This window comes from Salvia splendens, chromosome 18 (genome assembly GCF_004379255.2).
Source record: "Salvia splendens isolate huo1 chromosome 18, SspV2, whole genome shotgun sequence".
In the NCBI taxonomy this organism is placed as follows: Eukaryota; Viridiplantae; Streptophyta; class Magnoliopsida; order Lamiales; family Lamiaceae; genus Salvia; species Salvia splendens.
In genome coordinates, this window is record NC_056049.1 from 21,611,437 (window position 1) to 21,636,084 (window position 24,648).

At 35.1% G+C, this 24,648-nt stretch overlaps 3 protein-coding genes, 1 long non-coding RNA gene and 1 other non-coding gene across 5 annotated transcripts; 3 read left to right on the forward strand and 2 right to left on the reverse strand.

The window, feature by feature from the left end:
- Positions 1-3,069: 3,069 nt before the first annotated feature.
- LOC121776379 lies at positions 3,070-4,251 on the forward strand. Its single transcript, XR_006045281.1, has 2 exons — positions 3,070-3,328; positions 3,421-4,251. It is a non-coding gene; the product is annotated as an uncharacterized LOC121776379 (long non-coding RNA).
- Positions 4,252-8,112: 3,861 nt separating this feature from the next.
- Positions 8,113-10,996, forward strand: LOC121777449 (very-long-chain aldehyde decarbonylase CER1-like). Its single transcript, XM_042174712.1, has 10 exons — positions 8,113-8,229; positions 8,342-8,565; positions 8,643-8,875; positions 8,948-9,167; positions 9,353-9,725; positions 9,813-9,920; positions 10,004-10,204; positions 10,268-10,354; positions 10,425-10,598; positions 10,741-10,996. The coding sequence occupies exons 1-10, from the start codon at positions 8,170-8,172 to the stop codon at positions 10,903-10,905; spliced, it is 1,845 nt and encodes a 614-aa protein (XP_042030646.1). The 5' UTR covers positions 8,113-8,169; the 3' UTR covers positions 10,906-10,996.
- Positions 10,997-11,563: 567 nt separating this feature from the next.
- LOC121777550 (50S ribosomal protein L18-like) lies at positions 11,564-13,125 on the forward strand. Its single transcript, XM_042174840.1, has 2 exons — positions 11,564-11,745; positions 12,380-13,125. The coding sequence occupies exons 1-2, from the start codon at positions 11,587-11,589 to the stop codon at positions 12,776-12,778; spliced, it is 558 nt and encodes a 185-aa protein (XP_042030774.1). The 5' UTR covers positions 11,564-11,586; the 3' UTR covers positions 12,779-13,125.
- A 79-nt stretch (positions 13,126-13,204) lies between these two features.
- LOC121777549 (UMP-CMP kinase 3-like) lies at positions 13,205-17,559 on the reverse strand. The gene is made up of 10 exons (XM_042174839.1): positions 17,383-17,559; positions 16,395-16,452; positions 16,088-16,142; positions 15,754-15,871; positions 14,924-15,080; positions 14,657-14,737; positions 14,463-14,570; positions 14,309-14,374; positions 13,604-13,658; positions 13,205-13,394 (listed from the first exon to the last, which is right to left on the reverse strand). Exons 2-9 carry the CDS (start codon positions 16,422-16,424, stop codon positions 13,647-13,649), a joined length of 627 nt encoding a protein of 208 aa, XP_042030773.1. The 5' UTR covers positions 16,425-16,452; positions 17,383-17,559; the 3' UTR covers positions 13,205-13,394; positions 13,604-13,646.
- A 6,728-nt stretch (positions 17,560-24,287) lies between these two features.
- TRNAI-AAU lies at positions 24,288-24,361 on the reverse strand. Its single transcript has one exon. It is a non-coding gene; the product is annotated as a tRNA-Ile (tRNA).
- Between the last annotated feature and the right edge of the window lie 287 nt (positions 24,362-24,648).

Sequence of the window (24,648 nt, forward strand, 5' to 3'; positions counted from 1 at the left end):
TGAAGAATATTATCATTGAAGAGACAATAGTTTAGGAAAATATGTTCATTCTGATGGCTATAAATAAAGTAACTCCTAGTAGAGGAGTTTGGTGGCAAGAATTCAGAGAGTCAAAGTATTGCTTTTATATAGAACAAGTAAAGAAGGACCGTAGTCACTGGAGGTTATCAGAAAACATGAGGGTGCAAGCTCAGAACTGGAAGTGATGCACAACCTTGACAGAGAAGAGGAAAGATAATGACACGTTACCTTGCAAAGGAGGTCATTTAAGGTCTTTATTCAACAAAAGTATTTTGATCAAGGGGAATATGAGAAAATGAAACTCATGGGAATCCAAATAAGCGTTGCTGATGAATCTCCTTGGTTAACTACAATGGTGATACTCCCTTGTTTAATTCTTTATAGAGAATGGTAACTGAGTTATGAGAAACTTTGGTCACAAGCTACTTTCACTTTACGATCACGTCAACTGACCATATGTGGGGATTACGACTCTTTGGTACTCTTGGTTCGTCATAGCGGTCATCCTCGTAACACGTCGTTTCTGCTTACTTATATTATAGAGCTAGGTTATTTCTTTACATTGTAATCATATTTTCTTGCTATGTATGTGTACATCGCTTAGTTGGATCAAATGTATGATCATTTGGAGTGATAGGATTGTCAAGAAAGACAATGGCTAACCCAGATTATTCATGTTATTGGGACGTAGAAAATGGCATCTAACCCCTACCATCTTTCTAGAAACATCGTTTTGTTCTATGTTGGATTGCTTTTCTCGTGACGAAGTTTCTTTCTTATTGCGTCATTTTCTTTTCGTCGCTCGAGAAAGCGATAAATGCTCATATTGTACTTCTGAGTTCGAGTTCAGATTGTGTTCTAGAAGGAACTCATAACTAAGTATTCTAAGTTCTTGGAAATTTTGATTTCCCCAATCTAACAACCTGATTCAATGACTACTCAAAAACAGGTATCATTTCACAAACTCAAAAAGAGACATCATTTCAACAATGGGTACCAGACTCGTATACTTTAAACTTTCATATTTCAGTACCTTTTTCCATTTAGGAAAGTTACTTCTTTATTCATGCATTCACAGTCTTTAGCCAAGAAAAGACATACTAACTCTTTCTTTAAGCATGCTACCAAATCAAGAAACATCAACTCTTTCTTTAAACTTGGTATTTTCATCTGTTCACTCAAATTAACTGCATGAGTTATTTCTCCATTTCAAACTTCTAAACATCTTGACTTTCTTTTGAAAAAGAACAAGTTACCTTTTTCCTTGTTGAGTGCGAGTGGTGGGAGTGCTAAGAGCATTTTCATCGATTAGACAATCTAGTGGAACGAGGCTAGACCAAAGATTTTTAAAGAAGACTCTCGGGTTCAGAGCGAGAAAGAATGCTCTGATACCACTCTGTCACGGCCGCACTTGCTAAGGATAGCATAGTCGGGGAACCGTGACTAGGGGTGGGGGTATAAGAAGCGGGGAAAGAATTAAGGGAAAATAAAATCAAACATTGGTTGCGAGACATGACTAATCAAGTGCTGATACATAGAAGAAAAGATACTCGATCATGAAAACTCAAGTATTTGTTTGTAAAAATTTCAAAATATCAGAGTTTTGAACAAAATAGACTTGAGTCTTTTCAGATGCACAGCGGAAACAAATGAACGCGGTTCCATGTATGAAGACATGAACCTCCGAGAGTCAAAATCTGGCCGAATTAAATGCCTTGTCTCAATAGCACTTCCTCCACCACTTCGCTGCTCAACCTGCACATTTAGAAATATATGCAGGGCTGAGTACAAAAAGTACTCAGTGAACACATTGCCGAAAATTACACATATACATTTGAAAATATTGTCAAGACTGCAGTCCCTTTTTCATGTACTTAGCCATATCTGATCACATTGTGCCGTCGAGACGGTGTTCTCGCACGGTCACCTTCTTCTCTACCCATCATGTCAGAGGTATCCTTGTGCCGGGAAGGTGGCCATCTTCCTCGGTCACCTGCTCTGCCCAACATGTCAGAGGTAGCTTGTGTACACTAGTCCGAGCGGGGACACCACCCTCACTGGGACCCAAATTCGACTTATATCATCATTCATAATACCTTTGGCCTTAGCCAAACAGATAGGCATCATACAAAAACATTTATGGCAAGACAACATCTTTAAGAATCACGAACATGTGTTCGTGTTTTCATAAAATACGATTTGTATTTTTAGTATAGGAAAGCTCACCTTGATCGCTTAGTTTTCTTAACTTGAATCTTTCGTTCCGACTTTACTTGCGAACGTACCCTTTTGAAAATATCACAATAGGAAAAATACTAATTTTAGTTTCAAAACTAATCTAATAGAAAGAAAAATCTCAAGCTCAAACCCTATTATTATTATTATTATCATCATCATTATTAACATTATTACTATCATTAGTATTATTATTATTCATTAAGAAATTTCTAAAACTCGCTTACTATTTAATGCTTCTTCTTTCACTATTCTCGGCTTCGATTGAGTTGAACTTTATACTTAACTTCAAAAGTTTACTCTTACACAAAACTCTAAAAAATAAATTCCAAGATAAATTATTTTAGCCAGGTACATTAATGGAAGAAATCATAAAAAAAATTAATATAAACACTAATGAAATTTTATTTTAAAACTTAGGCTAAAATTAAATATAAATTTTGCTTTCAAAATATATTATTCTCTACTAGATAAAGACCCTCTTCTATTTCTTTTAGCCCAACATATAAGTAAAAAACGAAATTGGGCTTCCCTCCATTTAAAAGCCATTTTTGTTTAAGCCCAAAAATTAATTAAATTTGAAAATGGGCCTCACACTCACTATGTATTGAAATCCCAAATTAATTTGAAGGAGCTGGGCTCGGATTTATTTTTGCATAGCCTAATTCAAATTATATTAATGGCCCAAAACCATTTAATTCATTAGCTCAAGAAAAAAAAATACTAGCCCAAAACTGAAGCCCAATTAAAGAAACCTATGTAAAAACTAAGTCTTCTTCCTCCCTCCCTCATTCATCAAATGAACGATAGCAGCCTCTCTCTCCCCTCTCTCTCTCGTCGTCGCCGATCCACCGCCCTGCCAGCGTCGCCGCTCCGGCGGCGCCCGTCTCTCCCTCTCTTGTTTCCCTTCTCTTCCTATTCTCTCTCTTTTCTCTTCTCTCAGCCTCACGCCGCCGCCATCCCCCTCCGTCTTCCTCCCGATCCGCCGCCGCTTCTTCTCCACGTCTCGCGCTGCCGGAGCAGGTTCCCCGAAGCCACCACAATCGCCGCCTCCTCGCCGGACTCCCGAAAGGTAAGGATTGATTTATTGTTCTTCCATTTTATTTCAAATTTATAAGAATTTATAATCTTAGATCCAAAAGTTTTGGAATTTAATTGGTGAAGGTTGTGAAATTAGTGACGTATCGGGGTGGGGGCTGTCCTTGGTTGTCTCCGGGCTGCCGAAGAGCCATAGCCGGAAATCCGGCAAATTCTTATTCTAGAGATAAGTTTTTTTTTCATTCTCTGTAGTTAATTTAGGTGGTGGGATTTTAGTTGTTGTATTTACTGAATTTGACGAACTTGGATATTAGGGATCATGTCTACTTATTGCTTGGTATTGTTGGTGTCACTTAGGCAGATTCTAGATTTAAAATGTATGCATGATTCGTGTATAAAGAGAAGGGGCTCTTGGAGTTTACCTTTTGATGTGAAAAAGTGTTGGTGGATTGAGGACTTGATCCTACAATTACCTGCAACTCTCCCTCCTCTGTTCTATGTGAATTTTTTTTTTAAAGTTTGATTATGATGTGGTTAGGTGAAAATGATTGTATGTATATATACATTATAAAATTGGCAAGTGGCGTAGAGATGCAAGTGGCATAGAGATGCATTATTCTTGTCAGAGAATAATCATTTCTTCTGGTATGCAATTTAATGTAGGCATTAAATGCTACGACTTCACTTTTCCTTGCATTAAATGTTACGGATTCACTTATCCTTTCAGTATTTGCTCATATCTCTTTTTTATTTAATTATTTAAGTAATTATTTGAGTATTTATTTAATTATTTATTTAATTGGTGTAGGTATAATCGGTTCAAGTTCGTGGCCGTCCGCGTTAAAGTACCTGATTTTCTTAGAACGTAGGATGTATTAAATTTTGTTGGATGTATCGGACATCAAGATTTTGGTTTTGAGATCTTATTTATTTATTTATTTATTTAAATTTATTGTATTCATATAGGTGTATTATATATTTGTGGATTCTATTCACTTGTCTATCGTCAAACAAACAACGATAACAATCTATAGTAACTCAGATTTAATCGCATAAAAGTCACTTATATAGGTAATTAAGCTAATAATATAGTTTCTAATAATATCGGCTTAGCGGGTCGTTACATCATATCCACTAACAAATAGTACTTATGAGAATACCATGTTATATAAATGGTACATGATCTTTCATTTTTGCACATTAAGAGTACTTGATCTTTATTTTATATCATTTTTTGTACATATAAATCACATTTTTGGTACTTGATGCGATTTTCACCCCAAAATGTCCTCTAAACAAATACATTTTCTCATTTGTGTCATAGAGGATATTTTCGACATATACTACTGTATGATTATTAATCAATATTAATATTATTATTTTGATCTTATAAATTAATAATTAATTTATTTTTAATATCATTCAAATACACTTAATTATAATTATAGTTATAATTATATTTAATTATTATAATAATATCATTGTTATAATACTAAAAACTAGTACTAGTAATTAATAAATAATTCTAATATAATTATTTACATTATGAAATTCATAACTAATCAATATAATCTTAATAAAATTTTAAATTTTGAATTGTATTCATAATGATATAAAGAGTTGAATATTTTTAGTTTGGTGTTTCAACCCTAAAATAAGAATAAAATAATTTAATAAAATATATTCAGTTTAATTACTTTAAATAAATAATTTAATTAGATGTTTTGTTCTTGATTTATATTTTGAATGTAATTAGATGTATGTACAAATCACTAAAAAGAAGAAGAAATAGAGGAGAAAAGAAAAAAGAGGAAACATAAACTAAAAAAGAAAGAAGAAAGGAAGATAAGTTAGTAAAAAGAAAGCAGAAAATGAAGAAAAAGGAAAGAAGAAGAAACTAAAGAATAAAAAATGAAATAAGAAAGTAAGTAAAATAAAATAACATGTTTGATACTATTTAATTGAAATTTCTAAAAATGATCTCCATAACTAAAATATCACATGTTTGGTACCTAGGGTTATTTTTATGTGATACCAAAAACGATATAAAATAAAGATCATGTACCATTTTTGTGCGAAAGTGAAAGATTATGTACCATTTATGTAGTTAACTCAATTATTTAAACCTACATATCTATACAAGTTTGCTACTTTTAATGTTTCATAAATCTATCTAAATGGGCGTCATGTTACATAAATGTCTTTAGGGTATGGTGAATTGCTAACTAAATAGCAATCCAAAATGAATATCAAATTTTAGCTATTAAATTAGGAAATCTAGTGGTTGAAATAATGTCAAGTGTATATATTTTAAATTAAATAAATTATTAAATATACTTAAAAGATATTCATGTCAATTCTTATATATAGTACTCCTTGAAACTAACCATTTTCTCTCTCCTCAAAATCATCTTAAAACTTTAAATTTACATAATTCTCTCGATTTAGACGAAGGGAATATCTTTTTATTTAATATATATTTTTTTAATCTCATTATCGGAAAGAAATGTCTCCACATCTATGAAACGGGGAGAGTAATTGCATTTATGGTAGCTAAGTCAATTATTAGGTCCAAAATGTCCACAAGGCATGGCAAGCATTTTTAGACTTTCTATCCAAGTACTATTGAGTATGATATTTTCCTATACTTTCCATCCAAGTAGTACTACTAAATATGATATTTTTCTTATGTTTAAATAGTGAAAATGATATTTCAAATTGTAAATTTATCTAAAATAAATAAATAAAATTTCTGTCAAATCATCTCTTTGTCTTTCTTAATTAAATAAAACGTTCTTATTTTTCTTACTTCTTCCTCTCTCTGTTTCATTTCTTCTATTCCTCTTTTATTTCTTCTTTTGGTACCATGTAAAATAAAAATAAAAAGAAAAACTAATAGTAATGTCTAAGATAATTCACTTTACGGATTAAAATTGACAAAGTGGCAATAATCTTGTTGTTAAAAAATATGCAGAATTCATGATTTTTTAATGGATTAATGAACATGAATTTAAAGGGTTGCGCACGAATGACTCGAATCTAAGACATGCCTCAAGCATTACCTCTCTACGCTTGATCAAATCACACACGCCCGAATTCGTAATTTATTTTCTAATTTGTCTTTATTACTATAATTGTCGCTCCGATTTGGCAAGCAAGAAAAAAGGCTTGTCATCCTTATATGGCTTTTAACTTTTCTTTATCACTTTGAAAATATTATTTTAACACTAATGATAATATAAATCTTCAGAAATATGCTTTTGTCGATAGATACTTCATAAAGTAAATAAAGGTACGAGACTCAGAATATAAAATTATCGGTAAATATTTTCGTAAATTAAATTAGGTTTACCGTGTACTCACAAGAAATGAAACCGATACGTACAATAAACAGGAATATTTTCAGTAACCCTTTTTTTCGATATACACATACAAAGATACAATGCACTTATATTCGTGATACTGAATTAAGGTATCTATTTTCTAATCCTATTACTTATGTTAGTTATTAGTTACTATGTTTTAGGTATTTTCACCTTACTCTGACCACATGCACATAATATATACTCCCCTTTCATCCCACCATAAGTAATTCATATTTTTTTTAGAATGTACTAATATACTTCATTCTTTACAATCAATTCAAGCCTGCAAATTATACTATGGATAATTTAACAAATAAATAATGAATAATGGTAGATTTCTAATTGATACACATTACAAAAATGAAATTATAAATCATAAAGTTTACAAATCTTACAATTACCATATCATTAACATTATTCCACCGTCAAAAAGTACGAATGGCATAATTACAAAGTTTGCAAACTTTGGTGATTTATGTAACTCAGTATTAAAAAAGTGCACAACTGACCAAAAAAATTTGGCCATTATTGGTGGTAGTGTTGCCCACGGTTCCAAAACCGGCGGTTCCGGTTCGGAACTGCCGGTTCCGGTTTATAGGAATTCGGAACCGGAATCGAACCGTGAGGCTATTTCACGGTTCCGGTTCGGAACCGCCGGTTTTCGGACGGTTTACACGGTTTCGGTTCGAAAACCGGCGGTTTCACGGTTCGGTTTTTTTCTATGTAATTTGAAATTTGGACTTATACAATAAATTGGAACAAGACAATGGATAATTTAAATTGAAATAAGACGAATAAGGTGAAAATGATATCAATTTTATTGAATTTGAGTTGTAACGGATAACAATACATTACAATTTACAATACATATACAATATACAACAATGTAATATAATTTACAAGTGTCGTCGGAACGTAAATAAAAAAACATGAAATGGGGGGATAATGGATGAATTTGAATTCAAAATCAAAATTTAAAAAAATTTGAATTTCGAAAAACCGGCGGTTTTGGCGGAAAACCGCCGGAACCGCCGGTGCGGTCAATAAACCGTCTACAAAACCTGTAACGTGTCAGCCTCGTGTTCCGCACCGAAACAGAAAACCGCCGGTTTCCGGTCCAAAAACCGTCGGTTTTGGCTGACAAAACCGACTGAAAAAGCTGTCCCCCACTGCCGCCTCGGTTTCCTCGCCGGAACCGTGAAACCGCCGGTTAACCGGCGGTTCGGTGACGGTTCCGGTTCCGGCTCGAAAAATCTTGACCGGAACCTGACCGCGGTTCCAAATGCGACGGTTCCGGTTCGAAAAAAATTGACACGGTTCCGGTTCGGCGGTTAACCGCCAGAACCGGAACCGGTGGGCATCTCTAATTGGTGGTTTATTGGTAATTTCCCCTCTTATTTTTTTTCAACAAAAAATATAACTTGTACTCATGTATGCATTAAATATGAGCATTGCATTTTTGCCTATATAAGGGTGTGGTGAATGGTGATAGAAAAACAACATAGAGAAAATGGCTACAAAACCAGGGTTCCTTACTGACTGGCCATGGAAGCCTCTTGGAAGCTTCAAGGTATTCCATTCTCTTCCTCACGACACATTCTTTTTAATCTCACACTTTCAAGTTCATCATTTTTGTATTTTCCAGTGTGATAACATATTTAATGAAAACTTCCCTATTGTAGTATATAGTGTTGGCTCCATGGGTGATGCACAGCTTCTACTCCCTTGCCACAAAAGGAAAAAATGAGCTGGACTACACTTATCTCCTCATTCTCCCATTTCTCCTCTCAAGAGCTCTCCACAACCAGATATGGATTTCCATCTCTCGTCACAGAAATGCCAAAGGCAACAACAAAATCGTCGATAGAGCAATCGAATTCGAACAAGTTGACAGAGAAAGCAACTGGTTTATTTTAATTCCCCCTTTTTTTTTATCATTAGCCTGAACAAATTGAAACATTTAATTTAAATGATTTGTTACAGGGATGATCAGATTCTGCTAAATGGACTCCTCTTCTACATTTTCGGCTCCATACTCCCAATCGCCTCTTTCTTGCCAGCGTGGAGGACTGACGGCGTCGTTATAACGGCGCTGCTCCACGCTGGCCCGGTCGAGTACCTCTACTACTGGCTCCACAGAGCTCTGCACCACCATTATCTCTACTCGAGATATCATTCCCACCACCATTCCTCCATGGTCACTGAGCCAATCACATGTAAGCGAGATGATGTTCAAATGTGTGTTTTGGTCTTTGGGAAGAAATTGACCAACGGGGTCTGTGTTGCAGCTGTGATACATCCGTTTGCAGAGCACATAGCTTATTTTCTGCTGTTTGCGATTCCACTTGTTGGAACGTTGCTTACCGGAACGGCCTCGCTGTCGTCGCAGTTCGGATACATAACCTACATTGATTTCATGAATAATATGGGGCATTGCAACTTTGAATTCATCCCTAAATGGCTCTTTTCTGTGTTCCCTCCTCTTAAATACTTCATGTATACCCCCTCGTAAGTAAATTCGATATTTGTTACAAATCTAGATCATATTCTTCGTGTCTGTTTTTGTTATGTATCATTAGATAACGACACCCAATTCCTAACAACAGCTTCTGATTTGTGAGTAAATTTGATATTCGTGTCTACTATGTGATTTTTGTTATGTATCATTAGATGATGACGAGAATTCTTATTAGGTTCCACTCGCTCCACCACACTCAGTTCCGGACCAATTACTCGCTCTTCATGCCGTTGTACGACTGCATCCACGGGACCACAGACAGGTCGTCCGACGCCCTGCACGCGAGCGCCCTCGAGAGGAGGCGGCCGGAGTCTCCCGACGCGGTCCACCTGACGCACCTCACCACGCCCGAGTCCATCTTCCATCTCCGGGTGGGATTCGCATCGTTTGCTTCGAGGCCTCATGACTCGAAATGGAGCACGTGGCTGATGTGGCCGGTGTCGTCGCTCGGCTTCTTCATCTATGGCAGCAGCACGTTTCTTGCGGAGACAAATCTGTTAGGCAAACGCAAGCTGCAGACGTGGACCGTCCCACGTTACAGTGTGCAGGTATTAACAACACCATTTTCCACACGTTTCTATGTCTCCATTTGAAATGGATCATCAACTAATTCACTTTTTGCTCTATGCATCTAGTATGGCCTAAAATGGCAAACACAAGGTATCAATAGCTTGATTGAAGAAGCAATACTCGAAGCTGATGTACGAGGTTGCAAAGTTGTAACCTTAGGATTGCTCAATCAGGCAAGTCTTCTTAACAACCAATCTTCACTAATTAATTTGCCATTAATCATTCTGTTATACTAATTGATTTGGTGAATTATCAGAGCGAGGAACTCAACAGAAGTGGACAACTTTTTATTGAAAAACACCCTAAACTGAAGACTAAAGTTGTTGATGGAAGCAGTCTAGCAGTAGCCATTGTCCTAAACAGCATTCCCAAAGGAACAACTCAAGTCCTATTCCGCGGAGCTCTCTCCAAACTTGCTTTTGCTATTGTGTCCGCTTTATCCCACCGCGCCATTCAGGTCTCTCTCCCTCGCTCTCTTGAAATCAACCAATACAAGAATGTTAATTTGATTTTGTTTCAGGTTGCAACATTGTATGAAACTGAGAAGCATAAGCTATCTTCAACAAATGAGGCTAAAGTTGTAATCTCCAAAAGTTACACTCAGAAGGTGAGTAGTATTTCACAATGTTTTTTGTGAAGAAAGAAGAGAAATTGAGAGTATTAAACAATGGTTGTAGGTATGGATAGTTGGAGATGGATTATCCAAAGATGAACAACTCAAGGCACCAAAAGGCACTCTCTTCATTCCTTTCTCCCACTTCCCTCCCAAGAAGGCGCGCGACGACGCCTTCTACTGCCACACGCCTTCCATGATAGCCCCTCCCTCCCTCCATAACCTGCATTCCTGTGAGGTTAGTACGTTGGCGAATGATACAAACAAATATCTAACGTCAGTATAAAGAGAGAACTGAAACCACTATGCATAAGTCTCTTATCACCTTTCAGTTCCTCTGTTTTCCACATTTTGTAATCACTGTTTTTAACTTTTGGCAGAATTGGCTGCCGAGGAGAGTCATGAGTGCTGCCCGCGTCGCTGGGATACTGCACGCAGTCGAAGGGTGGGGCGTGCACGAGAGCGGAGACTCCATTTTCGACGTGGGAAAAATTTGGGAGGCTGCTATGAAGCATGGATTCCGCCCTACAACCATTTCCAAATAATCCACCAATATCTATATCTTAAAAGTTATATGATGTTTGTTAATAAAAAGCTCTGCTTTTTTTATATGATGAAATTGAGCTTAATTGTGAATGCTTTATATAGTTATGGTGAGGGAATTGGATTAAGATTGTGACGGACAAGAATTAATTCAAAGGTGAAACTAAAGTCATAGATAAGTGATAAATTACTTGGAAAAAAATACAATGGTGATTTTGTGAATGGGAGATGTCCGAATAGAGGTCATGTGTTTAGCCAAATATGACTGATTTTTCATTGGAATTTGATAGTTAAGCAGAGGGCCGTCGTGGGCACTGAGTCACTAGAAGAAAGTATCATAATACAAATTAAATTATTATATTAACTAGAAAATTCTAATTTATAGAAGCAAAGTTAATTCATGTTCAATCATGTATACATCAAAAGACGGACAAAAAAATACATTTTCAAGAAAAAAGTAACCAAATAGAAAATAAGATTAAATATAGTCTTTAGTAATTATGACAATCAAGCACCACTTTATAATAAAAATTCTGTAAATGACAATCATTAGAAAAGAAAAGAAATATAAAAATGGGCCATGGTACAGGCGTTATTGCAGGCCCATTCTCTAATTAAATATGAAAATCAAATATCTACAAAATTGGAGGCGCTCATAATTCTAAAATCGAAAAGAAGAAGAAATGGCTTCCTGCATTTCACCAATTCCGCCATTATCTCTTTCTCTCCCCTTCTCCAAAAGAGATGGCCGCGCCTCTCTCTCATGGTCATCTTCTTTCCCTAACATCAAGCTTGCCACAACTACCTCAATTCTCTCTTCTTCAACTCGCACACCGAGACAGGTTTTTTCTCCCATTTCCCACTGAAATTGCCTTTACAATTTACTCCATTATCCGCTTTTTATTTATTCAGAATCATTAATTTTGAATAGTTACAAAATATGTAGATTATGCAAATTTTAGTAGAACTGCGTTGTAGCTCTGAATAATCCATTATCAGTTGGAATATTATTGAAGTTAGATCAGTGTCATGTTTTTTGGATTGGAAAAGATAATTAGGTAAAACATGGAATTTTTTGCCCTAGTTTAATTGGAAGTGCAATTGCAGTTTTTTCTTGCAGCTGAAAGAATCCTAGTTCAGTAAATTAGGGTTGGGGTATTTAGAATTTACACTATAAACAATGTAGAGGTTTCCATTAAAAGATTGTTTAAACAGACTAAAATTTTCTGTTGGGGCATTCACATAAATTTTGTCATTCTTTGATAGGAAATGCATATATTCCATGTTAAGATCTATAGATTGCAAGGGCTGTGGTGCATAAATTCATAATTACATCTTACATAGGCGAATTTGATCCATACGAAACGTATGTGAACGACTGAACAGCATACTGCATTGTTCGTTGTGTTTGTTTGTCCCTCTTCTTGCTGCATTCTTGCTATGGCATGTAGTCTGATCTTTTGAGAATCTTTGAAGGGTTTCGTTGTCCAAGCTGCTTGGACGCGAAGATCTCGTAGTGAAGCTGCTAAGAGGCCTAACAGGAAGTCATGGAAACAAAGGACAGATATGTATTTGAGACCATTTCTGCTGAATGTGTTCTTTTCAAAACGATTTATCCACGCAAAAGTGATGCATCGAGGAACCAGTAAAGTAGTGTCTGTTGCCACTACAAACTCCAAGGATCTGAGGAACACGCTGCCATCCCTCACCGACAACAATGCGTGCAGAGTTATAGGAAATCTGATTGCTGAGAGATCCAAGGAAGCTGATGTATATGCAGTTGCATTTGAGCCAAAGAAAAACGAACGAATTGAGGGCAGACTTGCCCTTATCCTTGACACTATACAAGCGAATGGTATCATATTCGTTGACTAGAACTTCAACATGGATTCTACTGCTTCTTTGGTGTCTGATGGCTGCAAGCATTCTGAGGAAACAAGAGTAGAAGGAACAGATCTCTCGTTCCTCGGTTCTCACCAAATGTCAAACCTTGAAGCATCAAAAGCCCACTATTCTTGAGAAATTCAGGACACGAATGTTAAGCATAGGACACGATGTTGATTGTTGGTGATGTTTTAGAGTGTATTACGATCAATGTGGTATAGAGATGAGATTGTGCATTAGTATTTTATTTCTCAGGTAAGAGGTAACCTGTAATATGCTTGATTCTCTCATCAGACAATTCACAGTGAGTTATTAACTTTTCTCTGCTTATTTGAACATTTTTTTCTCCATTGCTCTGCTAAATGAATGAGAGAGGAATGTAGCCAGATTTTCAAATTCCAAGCAAAAAAAAAAGGATAAATGAACAGGTAGTAATCTTATATAGAGGCAATAGCCTCGTTGAGACACTAGAGTAAGACAATATAGAGACAAGAAATCTCATAACATTACAATCGATGAAAGTATAAATGTGATAACCCCTCCATCTCAGGGGAAGAAATCCACTGATAACACATAAAATTCCTCAAGCCATATATTTCAGAACTGCCTGCACAAGAAAAACCAATAAAACTTTGAGCAAGGGTAATTAACAAATAACATATGAGCAATATATAACAAGAGGAATACAACACGATCTGCCAAATCGTGAATATTACATAATCGAACTATCAGAGCAGTGTCTGCTGACTCTGTTCAATTTATATCACTTACTAATCAGACAAAATGCAGTATAGCAAACAGTTAGTAGATCATTACCTATACTGATATCTGGTGCAAAATGATGAGTGAAGTAGCAAATTTATGCAGCAACCTGTGTCAAATGAAAGAAAAACTATTATATGGCTGCAAGGATATGTATAGTATTACTAAAAAGTAGAGAAGCTAAATTCAGCTGATCTCCCAACCCAGAAACAGTACAAACTAAATTACCCTGTCAATTATCAATTATTGGAATTTGAATTCTGTGCACACCACAACTAAATTATCTCTCGTTCGCAATTTTTACGAACCTATTAACAATTAAGATTTGCAAAGCATATTTGTTATACCAATGTAGTCAGTTTGTGGTCATGACTGGAAGTGGCAGGGTATATTAGAAGTTTTTTTGTACTCCCTCCATCCCATAAAAATATGGGCGGATGAGATGGCACGAGAATTAAGATAAAATTGGTAAAGTAAGAGAGAGGAGGAGAATGATAGTTAAAGTAGAGTTAGTGGATAGTGGGACCTACATTATTAAATTGATTTAACTTTCCAAAAATGGAATGCACATATTTTTGTGGGACGGACGAAAATGGAAAGTGCACATATTTTTATGGGACGGAGGGAGTAAAATAAAAACCAATTCATTAGAGCACTGTTATCAGAGCATTCTACTTTACACTACACTATATGGCCTCAATCCTCATCCAGAAGCACTTTTATGCATCAATTCCTGAAAGAAGAAGAATATTGCTTTACCTTAGGTGGGGTGAAAATAGCTTTGACCGCCTCAAAAACTTCTCCAATAGGTCTTGCAGCATCAATCTAAATCCACGGAAACATCAAGTATTATGAGTATTTGACTTCTTCTGAATACACAAATAAAGGTACAAATGAAATGTGATTAAATTACCTTCTTAACCTTGCCTTTTGCACTGTAATATTCAATAACTGGGAGACTAGATTCCATGTAGACATTAAATCTCTTCCTTATTGTCTCAATATTATCATCTTCCCTACCCTATGCAGGAAGAAAAAAAGAGTGAAGATGAATATGGACACCACTAGAAGAAGAATGTTGAGTAGGATTCTGATCAAATAAGTAACCTGGTTTCTACCCAACAAGCGCTTCTGCATTTCCTCCTCTGAACAGTCAAAGAAAAGTACAAACTCTGGCTGAATACCAGTCTGCACAAATAAATGCAAATTTTAAACATGGATTCAATTCAACAGCCAATGAGAGATCATAAGATGTATTGCATGCTTTTGGAATATCATAAACCATCTCATGTTAGCATATGCCAAATCCTAATTCCAGGAAAACAAGCATATAAAAAACCTCAATGTGAATATATATGGTAAACATAAACTTACTACAGACTCAAATGCCGCACGATTTTCCTCATTACGCGGGAAACCGTCAATAAGAAACTTGTCGTTTTCATTTTCCTCAATTGCTCGTTTAAGAAGCTTGATTGTGACCTCTGAAGGTACAATTTTTCCCTCCTTGATCATGTTTTGAATCATAGTCCTACAGGTAATCAGAGAAATTGTAACACTATGAAAACAAAGTAAGTCACTTGCGCCTTTAAACCAATCCTGGACACTGAGCGTATTAATTGTAAGAAACCAAATAATGTATAATATGGAGAAAGTGACTACGGGTTGTATTATTAGCTCATTAAGTTCTGAGCATATTAATTGTAAGAAACCAAGCAATGTATAATATGGAGAAAGTGACTACGGGTTGTATTATTAGCTCATTAAGTACATGTTTGGTAGGCATGTTAAATTAGCACAAGATAATTAATTAAGATGGGCTTTAAGATAAGGATATGATATCTTGGGCTGTTAAATAATCCACCCTTTAAAACTAATTCGCTCCAGGCCTCAGCGGGCCGAGATGGGCTTTGATGGCCTAACATGGACCTTATTTATCTACCAAACAGCCAAATAATATCTTGGTCTTATCTAGGCTACCAATCAAGCACTAAAGTGGGTATAAACCAACCAGAATCTTAGATCAAGATCATGATTAAACAGTAAAAGAAACATGCAAATAGGACTCCATTCAATATCAAAATGATAAAAAGAGCAATGATGAAAGTTGAGGCAACTCTTCTTCATATAAAGGCTCTTTCTTTCTCCATGTATAAAAGACAATCCACATAATATAAAGAGTTTGAGCTAGAAAAGTGTTTTACCCATTCTCAGAACCAGATTTTATCTCCGCTCGGAGAAGATCACCTGCACTCAGGTGAGTGTAACCAAAATGTTCGACGATGTTTGCACACTGTGTGCCCTTACCACTACCTGGGCCACCTGCTCGAGTTTAAAGAAAAAAAGCATGTATGTATTAGAAAAGGATCAATAGAGAACTCGCTGAAAAACAGATTTTCACATGGATGAGAGCCATTCAAACTACAAGTGACTGGTGAGAGAAAAACAAATAATACATTCTTTCCAATGATCTTTTGACGAGCTTGAATGGAAAAGACTAACTTATGAACATAAATTTTTGGAAAGAAAAGTACTCACCCAGAACAAACACAACAGTGACCTTCTTGTTGATAGGTGCACTTCCGTTTGCTTCCTGAAAAAATAATGTTAATTTCTTGCAAGATACGAGATCCATAAATCTATAGTAACATAACATCTCCTCTTAATTAGTTGTGACTCGAAAGTCCAAGGAGAATTAACATGTTTTTGCAAACCCATTTTGTTTTCTTCCATTAAGCATGAAAATAAGCAACTTCAGAGTGATGTCATTAGCCTATTTATTTGCTTAACTAAATTTGAAATAAAATTCTCAACAACAGCAATCAATCAGATTGAAAGAAAATACCTTGATTGCAGCATCCACAACAGTCCCCATAGCAGCCGCAGAAATTCTGGCAAATTATCTGAAAGGCGAGCAAAGATGCCAATGGTAGTTAGATGCATGCCCTTATTGAATTGCATGGCAGAACCCAAAAGAAGAAAGAATATAACATTGCCGAAGTAGTTAGATTAATAATGTAAAGCTCACATAAAAGCGCCCCCTTTCTTGCAGAAAATTTTCAATTTTTTTGGAGATCTCTATAGAATGTCCTCCATTTTAAGTGAAAGCATGGAAAACAAAAAAACTTTACACGTGATGATGGGGATCAAGCAAAATTATTCCCACTCACAACTTAGATTAGACATCACAAAACTTAATATTATGTAGGCAGTTCAGGAAACATATCAGCATGTGGCAGATCTATAGGAAAAAAGACAGAAAGCAAAAGAATGAACTTGAATGCATAGAATTTGGAACCTCAAAACAGTTATGTCAAAGTACATTCTGCAGGAGTCAGATCCACATACAAAAAGGCCAAAGTTTTATGATTAGCACATAAAATTATGAAAGCAGATCCAAAAGATCTCGCAGCACATAATCTCCAGAAACTAAATTACCGAACAGAAAATCGTTCTACCAATACATTTAACAGAAAAGAAGAACAAAAGATCCAATTTTTCAATCAACTTCACTTCAAATTCACCACAACCGGTCAAGCAACTGAAAAAGACATGCAATGCGGACTATCAATTTTCCCGTGATCTGGAATTTCACCAATCATATCATAGATCGTGAGATCAAATCAGCCATTGCTTCAATTGTTCGCCAAACCAAAGGAAAAATGAGAAAATATCTCAAAATTAAGCAACAGGAATGTCAAGCAAAAAATTTGAAACAAGAGGAACTAATTCAAATCGCTACGTGCTCTAATCAAAGCAGCGATATCATAAAATTAACGCAGTTAGTGAGCAACAAAGGATCGTGGAGGCAGAAAAGAATATCTGGAACTCACCAAATTATTGTGTAGGAACGGAAAAGAGAGGGAAATTAGTGGAGATCTAGAAGCGCGTCGGATTTGAAGAGCGTTTGTATATTATAAATAGAGTTATACAGAGAAACAACAGAAACCTTTTTGAAGCCTAATTAAATTTAATAATAATACTTTATTGTTGCCTTCTATCGTTTTGAATGGTTTCTTTTCCTGATTCTATGATTGTTACGAAATTTTTACTTTACTTTGCGCGATTCTAAAGTTGGGATGGAATCGTCAACGATGTCACGTTTTTCTATTACACCTATCAATGGCTATTTAATTTTAATTATTTACTCTACCTGTTCGACCTAATGTCTCAATGATAATGACCAAATTGAATTCCACCTGAAATCTAGAATTCCATACGCTTAATTACTCTATGAGGTTTATGGCTTCGTCGGATCCATCACCACCGTTGTTTTTACAGGTCCGATCCATCCGCTCCTTCACTCTATTGCTGTCGTCACTACTGTAGATGATACTTCGATTGTCCATTTGTGCTTATCGTTCCTAATTTGTCTTGTAAATGGCGGGAAATGTAATTTGCTTTGCTCTTATGGAAATTCATGGATATGACTATTATGAACGGTTGATTTTTAGGGCTTATGAAATACCTTTGGAATTGTGAATCATGCTGTTCTTTTCTCTAGAGTTTTAATCTGTTGGGCATATTGAGGCATGTTAATGATAAAACATTAGATTGGTTATGCATTTTCTTGATTGATTGTGCATGTACATGTGATTGAATTACATAGGGCTGTAATTGAAGATTCAAGTATGATATGATACGTCTATTTTTTTGTGTTTATAGCCTTATATTGCTTCAATCATAGGATCTAGTTGTAGCTTGAAGAATCATGAAGATGAGATAATTAGAATAGCACTAGTAGCTTGAAGAAGCATGAAGATTGGATAGTTAGAATAGCATTTAACACATTCTTTCTTCTCTTGCAATAGTGATATTCGTCGTGTGGGCATATGTTCCCGACCACTGCTTGCATTCAGTCGGATGCTATCACTACCCAAACAGGTTATTGTAAGCCAACTAAAGAATAAGCAACTTCCTAAGGTCTTGTTTACACTGATGATATTTGGTCCTGAATCCATAAGCATTGATAAAAAGTGTTTTTCGTAGATAGTAACCTTTTCACTTGTGCCCAATTTATGCAGATGAATTCAGCAGGGAATTGCTGAGTGGCGTGCCTTCAACAGATGGCGATGAACATTCGATTGAGCCTTTATCCGACATAGGCATCGACAGAATTAACAGGTTCGACAGCCTTAAATGAAGGCGTTTGATGTGATCAGATGAGATCAATCTACATGTATCTAAAGTAAGAGTATGAACTTTCTCATTTCCATTTTATAAGAGTTTTTGAGACGGAATTATTACTTAGAGCTATTTATTCCTTTACCATTTATGATTTGATTATTTATACTCATATTTACAAAGTGAGATAGGTAATAGTAATACTACTATATACTGATATTACGCAGGGAAATGCTGAATCTTTTTGATGGAGATGATTCATGAAGGTTAGTGTTCAACTTCCAAAGCTCTTTGCTGAACTTTGAAAATATACAATATTACAAATTGTAGTTTCTATGCAAGAGAAAATACGATGCAAAAGTGTTGCTCTTTTTGTTTCAAAATTGTATACAAAAGTCTTGTTTATAAGTTTTCAAAGTATTTGGCAAAATAAGATCTTAAACAAGGAGGAATGATTAGTTTTGGATCTTAATTTTGCTTTTCTAAAATGGACCTTTTGTCAAAAATTTAAGTTAGATGTTAGATTTAATATTACAATATTATTATTCCCAACTTTAAGTTAATGATTCACTCAAGTTCAAAATATCCAAAAAAAAAGAAAGACCAAAAATAAGAAATGAAGAAGAAGACCAAAGTTGATAAATGAGTAGAAGAAAACGGAAAATTTAGGATAAAAGTTTAAAAAATTGGGAAAAAGTTGTTGGCTACTACTCCCTTCGTCCAGCAATAGCAGTTTCATTTTTAAAGGGCACGGGTTTTAAGAATATTTTAAAGTGTGTAATAAATGGTGTGTGATAGTGGAATTTGGGACCCACCTCAATTGTTTTAAACCTTTTTACTTCAGCTTGCATACAACAAGCTGCCAAATTTTATTTTTTTTCACTATAGCACGTTTCAATGTCAGTAAGTAGAATGACATTTTTAATTTTAGGCTGCCAAAATATTCATGGACATACATGAAAAACTGAATTTAAAAAAAACCCTCAACATATAAAAATGCCTTCCATTACAAATTGATCAAAATGAGTTTAAATTTGCTCACAATGAAAATTTCAAATTTACCTCTACCAAGAGTTTGAGAGAAATTTGAACTCCAAAAAGTACAACTCCAAATCTGCAATAAATACAACACCTACACTCATTTAAGACATCTCCAACAAACCCCAAAGCTGAAAATCTACCCAAAAAAACTCCCAACACTTAGTAAATTTAAATCCCTTAGAAAAATTTCATCCTAGAGATGAATAATGGGCAGAGGCAAACCCTGCACTTGAGCAGCAACATGAAGAACAATGTGGTGCAGTTTCTACTCAAGCACAGCCATGATGGAGTGCTCGCAAGAGGGGCTGTAATGGAGGCAGCAGACACTTTTAGCATCAGTAGGAAGACAGTATACATGCTATGGAAGGCAGCCAAGGAGCAGATGCAAAGGGGAGAACCTGCAACGATGGAAGGAAATATTAGAGGCTACCATCATGTTGACAAATTAGAGCTTGATGCAGAAAATGTTAGAAACTTATCTACTCTTGAAAGATCTTCCCTGAGAAAAATGGCAGTAAAATTGAATGTGAGCAAGAGCACATTAGGTCAGTGGGTGAAGCAAGGTAAACTACGGCCACATACAAATGCAATCAAACCTGCCCTCGCCAATATGAATAAGGTAGCAAGAGCTAGATGGAGTCTTAGTCAACTTCAGCCACATATTACTCAAAGTAGAGTTCAATATCAAAGCATGCACAATGTAGTGCATATAGATGAAAAATAGTTCTATATGACCAAGGTATCAGACAGGTATTACCTCTTGCCGGATGAGTATGAGCCATATAGAGCATGCAAATCCAAGAGATACATCACCAAAGTGATGTTTATGTGTGCTGTCAGTAGACCATAGTTTGGTATGGATGGGCAGGCAACTTATGATGGCAAGATGGGAATATTTCCCTTCACTGAAGTACTGCCAGCACAGAGGAAGTCAAAGAACAGGGCTAGAGGGACCATGGAAACCAAAGCAATCAATTCAGTCACAAAGGCAGTGATGAGGGGCTGCCTTATCCACAAGGTATGCAACTTTTTTCATTCTATCAGATCTTAATAATTCAATAAAGATCATCATATAGCTTTGTTATTGTTCTCTCTACCAGATTATACCTGCAATTAAGGCCAAGTGGCCTGTTGGGGCAAGTAAAGACATTTACATTCAGCAAGATAATGCAACCCCACACATAACTGCCATGGACGCAAATTTTCAGGCTGTTGCCAAATCAGATGGATTTAAAATCCAACTGATTTGTCAACCACTTAATTCCCTTGACACTAACATCTTAGACTTGGGCTTTTTTAGAGCAATTCAGTCACTGCAGCATGAGAAACCATGCAAGACTGTGGATGAACTTGTGGGGAATGTGTGTTGCTCATTTGCACAGCTGTCACCACAAACTCTCAACAGAGTTTTCCTAAGCTTGCAGGCTTGCCTCACTGAAATCCTACAGTGCAGAGGTGGAAATGGATACAAAGTTCCACATATCAACAAGGATAGAATACAAAGAACTGTGGGACTCCCCAATGTACTGGAAGTGGAGGAAGGTGTTGTGAGAGATGTGCTACACTACTTACAAATGCCAAAGAACAATGTTGGGTTAATGTATGATATTGGCCCTCTGTCAAATGCATTTGGCTTCTAGGTCAGCCAAAGTGATGTTTATGGAATAGGGTGGTCTGATCTTTTTGGTGTGTTGGTCAGACCATAGTGTTTATGGAATAGGGTAGTCTGATTTTTTTGGTGTGTTGTTCAGCCCCTATTATTTTTTGGGTTAGGATCTTATGTTTTTGTTTTTTTGGGGTACAGACATAGTGCAAACCTGATGTAATGCACATATTCAGGATACTTATATGAGGCCAACGTGGAAGTTCAATACGATTTTCGTCCGAATCTAACCCATAGATGGGGGATAGGGGTGGAGAGGGTACATTATCCATATACGGTCGAGTGGGGAAGAGGAGGAGGCGGCATTTTGGAGGAGGAAGAGGAGGCGGCGTGGATTAGGGTTTCCACGGAGGAAGAGGAGGGCGAGAGAGTGAGACCGCGAGGGAGAGAGAATGAGGGTGAGAGAGTGAGACCGAGAGAGTGAGAGTGAAATAAAATTTGGGTGGGGGTGTTTTTTTAATGGCATTTGAGTAAATTAGTGAGAAAGGGGAGGGTAATTAAATTATCTAAATATGGTAAGTAGAACCGGGACTCCTATTCTCGGATGTCCCAAAATAGAAAAATGGGACTGCTATTGCTGGACGGATGGATTACATATCAAAAGGGAAAATGGGAAATAAAAAGGGCAAAACTAAGAACAAGGAAAATAGGGGGAAAAGGAAGTAATTATGAAAAATGTCTAAAAGGAACACCGAAAATATACTCTAGAAAAATAGGAAGAAATGGAAGAACCGGAAAACGAAGAATGAAAAAAATAAAATGAGAAGAAGAAAAAGGAAACTTTTTAGAAGATAATCTAATGAAAAAATGGGAGCCTTTGAATTAAATATGTATATTCGTCGACATTGATTGACGAAAATAGGGAAGCGGGTTGGGCTATTTTTTCTTAATGAGAAAACGGCCCAATACAAAGTATATCCAAATTGGTAATTTTTAAGTATAATTAAAGTTGTGGGGTGTTATATTGCTAAGTCAATACTTAATTGCTAACTACAATTAAATAATAGCCCTTATATATTTAAATCAAAGGCCTAGATCATGAGTCCCGAAATGTCAATACGATAAAAAAACGTCAATAAGGGTATTAAGGTCAAATTACAATAAATTAATTGTAACTAACTCTTGAAAAATATCACATAACTTTATAACACATAACTTTCTTGATTTAAATTATATTTTCGCACAACATATATCAAATTAAAGATAATTTCATAATGATTCTAATGAGATCTTACTTGCATATGTTCCGATGTCAAAATTTGAAAAAAAAAATTAAAAATTTTTAATTTTTTCGTACAGCGACAAATATCAACATAGTATATAAAATATGTCAATATAATACATGTAGAATGTCATTATTAAAGCAATGTGTTGACATTCTCAAAGCATTGTGTTGATATTTTCAAAACACTACATTGATATTTTCATCCAAAACCCTAATTTGGGAGTAGTTTTTTTTATCTTTTTCGATTTAATTATTAAAAATAAAAATTACATGTGACAAATTTTAGACCACTAGATTTCTAAAACCCTATGGTCTTAAATTAGTTATAGTTAGCAACTATAGAGTGAGTTAGCAATTGATCACTCCCCATTAAAATTAATAGTAGAATATAATTAATTACTCCATATCACAATTTGGTATCGACGTAAGCCAAACTCAAACACGACATGCTAATAAAAATCTCAACCAGAACCAAGAATTAACCCTACATTGATTATTTGCATATATTGTTATAGGTATTTACTTATGTGGTCTAGTATTTTTGTGTTTACTATTTATATAAAGATAAATTGCGATTTTTAATATACATGAGAAAATTATATTACGATATTTGAGAAAATAAGACCTTATGGAGTTAACTTCACTATCGATTCCTACGATTAGTTTAGTTATCCTTGAAATAATTATATATAGTGTAAATTACAATGTACATTAACTTTGCATTTTCTTTTATTTTTCCGACTTCAACTACCATACTTTAGTTGATTGAAATTTAGTTAACAATGGAGTATTATTTTGGAATTGTACTAGAATACTATAAGCTACTCCATCTGTCCCATAGAAATAGGTCATATTTCATTTTTCGTCCGTCCCATATAAATAGTTCATATCCATTTATGACAACACTTTTTTCCTTCTCTTTTACTTTATCATTTATGGGTCACGCTATCCACTACACAATTTCAATTACTTTTTCTTCTTCTCTCTTACTTTACCAAATTATACATTAAAACTCGTGTCAACCCTAAAGGGTCTATTTCTATGGGACGGATGAAGTATATATTTTGAGTGATAGAAATAATTAAGTAATAGATTATGACAGATTGAACAAATTCGAATTGTTTAACTATTTGATCATTCATCACTCAAAGTATATGTTTACAAGTTAGGCAGACTAATTTTTTCAAGGGTAATTGGATACAAAGATATAAAATAAGTTACCAAATATTATGTTAACTATACAACAATTAATATGTTGTGTTATGTACAAGTCTCACATTTTTCTATAAAAAGATGTGGCATCTAATAAGTTAGGTACACTACTTTATTCCAGTTTTATTAAAAATGGATTATGTATTTAATAAGTTAGGAGTACTAATTTATTATTTTATTCCAAGTGTAATACGATACAAAGCTATGAATTAAGCAACTAAATAGTACTATGTAAATTAATGTGTCAATTTCGTATAAAAAAGGGGAGTATAATTTAATTTTCTATGTACGTAATATGTAGATAGCAATACCGTATGAAATTGGAAATAATAGTAACTTGTACATGATCATAACAAATTAACAATGTTTTTGCTTGAACAGACAAATAAAAAATGTTCTTAAAAAGACAAATAAAGAATATAAAAACGACAAACAAAGACAAATTTGAACAGAAAAAAAGTAATAGAAATTATTGGCCCATGCAGGTTTCGAACCTGCGACCTTCGCGTTATTAGCACGACGCTCTAACCAACTGAGCTAATAGGCCTTTTTGATCTGATGTCTTGAACATTATAAATATATAAGACGTAGATTACACGTCATTGGTTTCAGAATATTATTTTAAAAGTTAAAGAGTTGGTTTAAGTCTTCTCAAAGTAACAAATATAATTATACAATAAATATATTTATAAATTCATTAAACGTTATGTGTAGTCTTCCAGCTTCTGCTTTTTTATGGCGACTCATGTGATCAATTTTTTCGCAACTAACTCATTGGTAGATTGAAATTCTGTTTCCGTTTTTAGTGCTTTGCAATTCTCATTGATTGTTGGA

What these genes read in the sequence shown, in the direction of transcription:
- LOC121777449 (XM_042174712.1), top strand. Translation starts at nt 8,170, where the DNA reads ATGGCTACAAAACCAGGGTTCCTTACTGACTGGCCATGGAAGCCTCTT. An exon ending in AGCCTCTTGGAAGCTTCAAG is followed by an intron (nt 8,230 to 8,341) that starts GTATTCCATTCT and finishes TCCCTATTGTAG; the next exon opens with TATATAGTGTTGGCTCCATG. An exon ending in CCTTAGGATTGCTCAATCAG is followed by an intron (nt 9,921 to 10,003) that starts GCAAGTCTTCTT and finishes GTGAATTATCAG; the next exon opens with AGCGAGGAACTCAACAGAAG.
- LOC121777550 (XM_042174840.1), top strand. Translation starts at nt 11,587, where the DNA reads ATGGCTTCCTGCATTTCACCAATTCCGCCATTATCTCTTTCTCTCCCC. An exon ending in CAACTCGCACACCGAGACAG is followed by an intron (nt 11,746 to 12,379) that starts GTTTTTTCTCCC and finishes GAATCTTTGAAG; the next exon opens with GGTTTCGTTGTCCAAGCTGC.
- LOC121777549 (XM_042174839.1), bottom strand. Translation starts at nt 16,424, where the DNA reads ATGGGGACTGTTGTGGATGCTGCAATCAAG. An exon ending in CACTGTTGTGTTTGTTCTGG is followed by an intron (nt 15,872 to 16,087) that starts GTGAGTACTTTT and finishes AAACTCGAGCAG; the next exon opens with GTGGCCCAGGTAGTGGTAAG. An exon ending in CAAAAGGCAAGGTTAAGAAG is followed by an intron (nt 14,375 to 14,462) that starts GTAATTTAATCA and finishes CCGTGGATTTAG; the next exon opens with ATTGATGCTGCAAGACCTAT.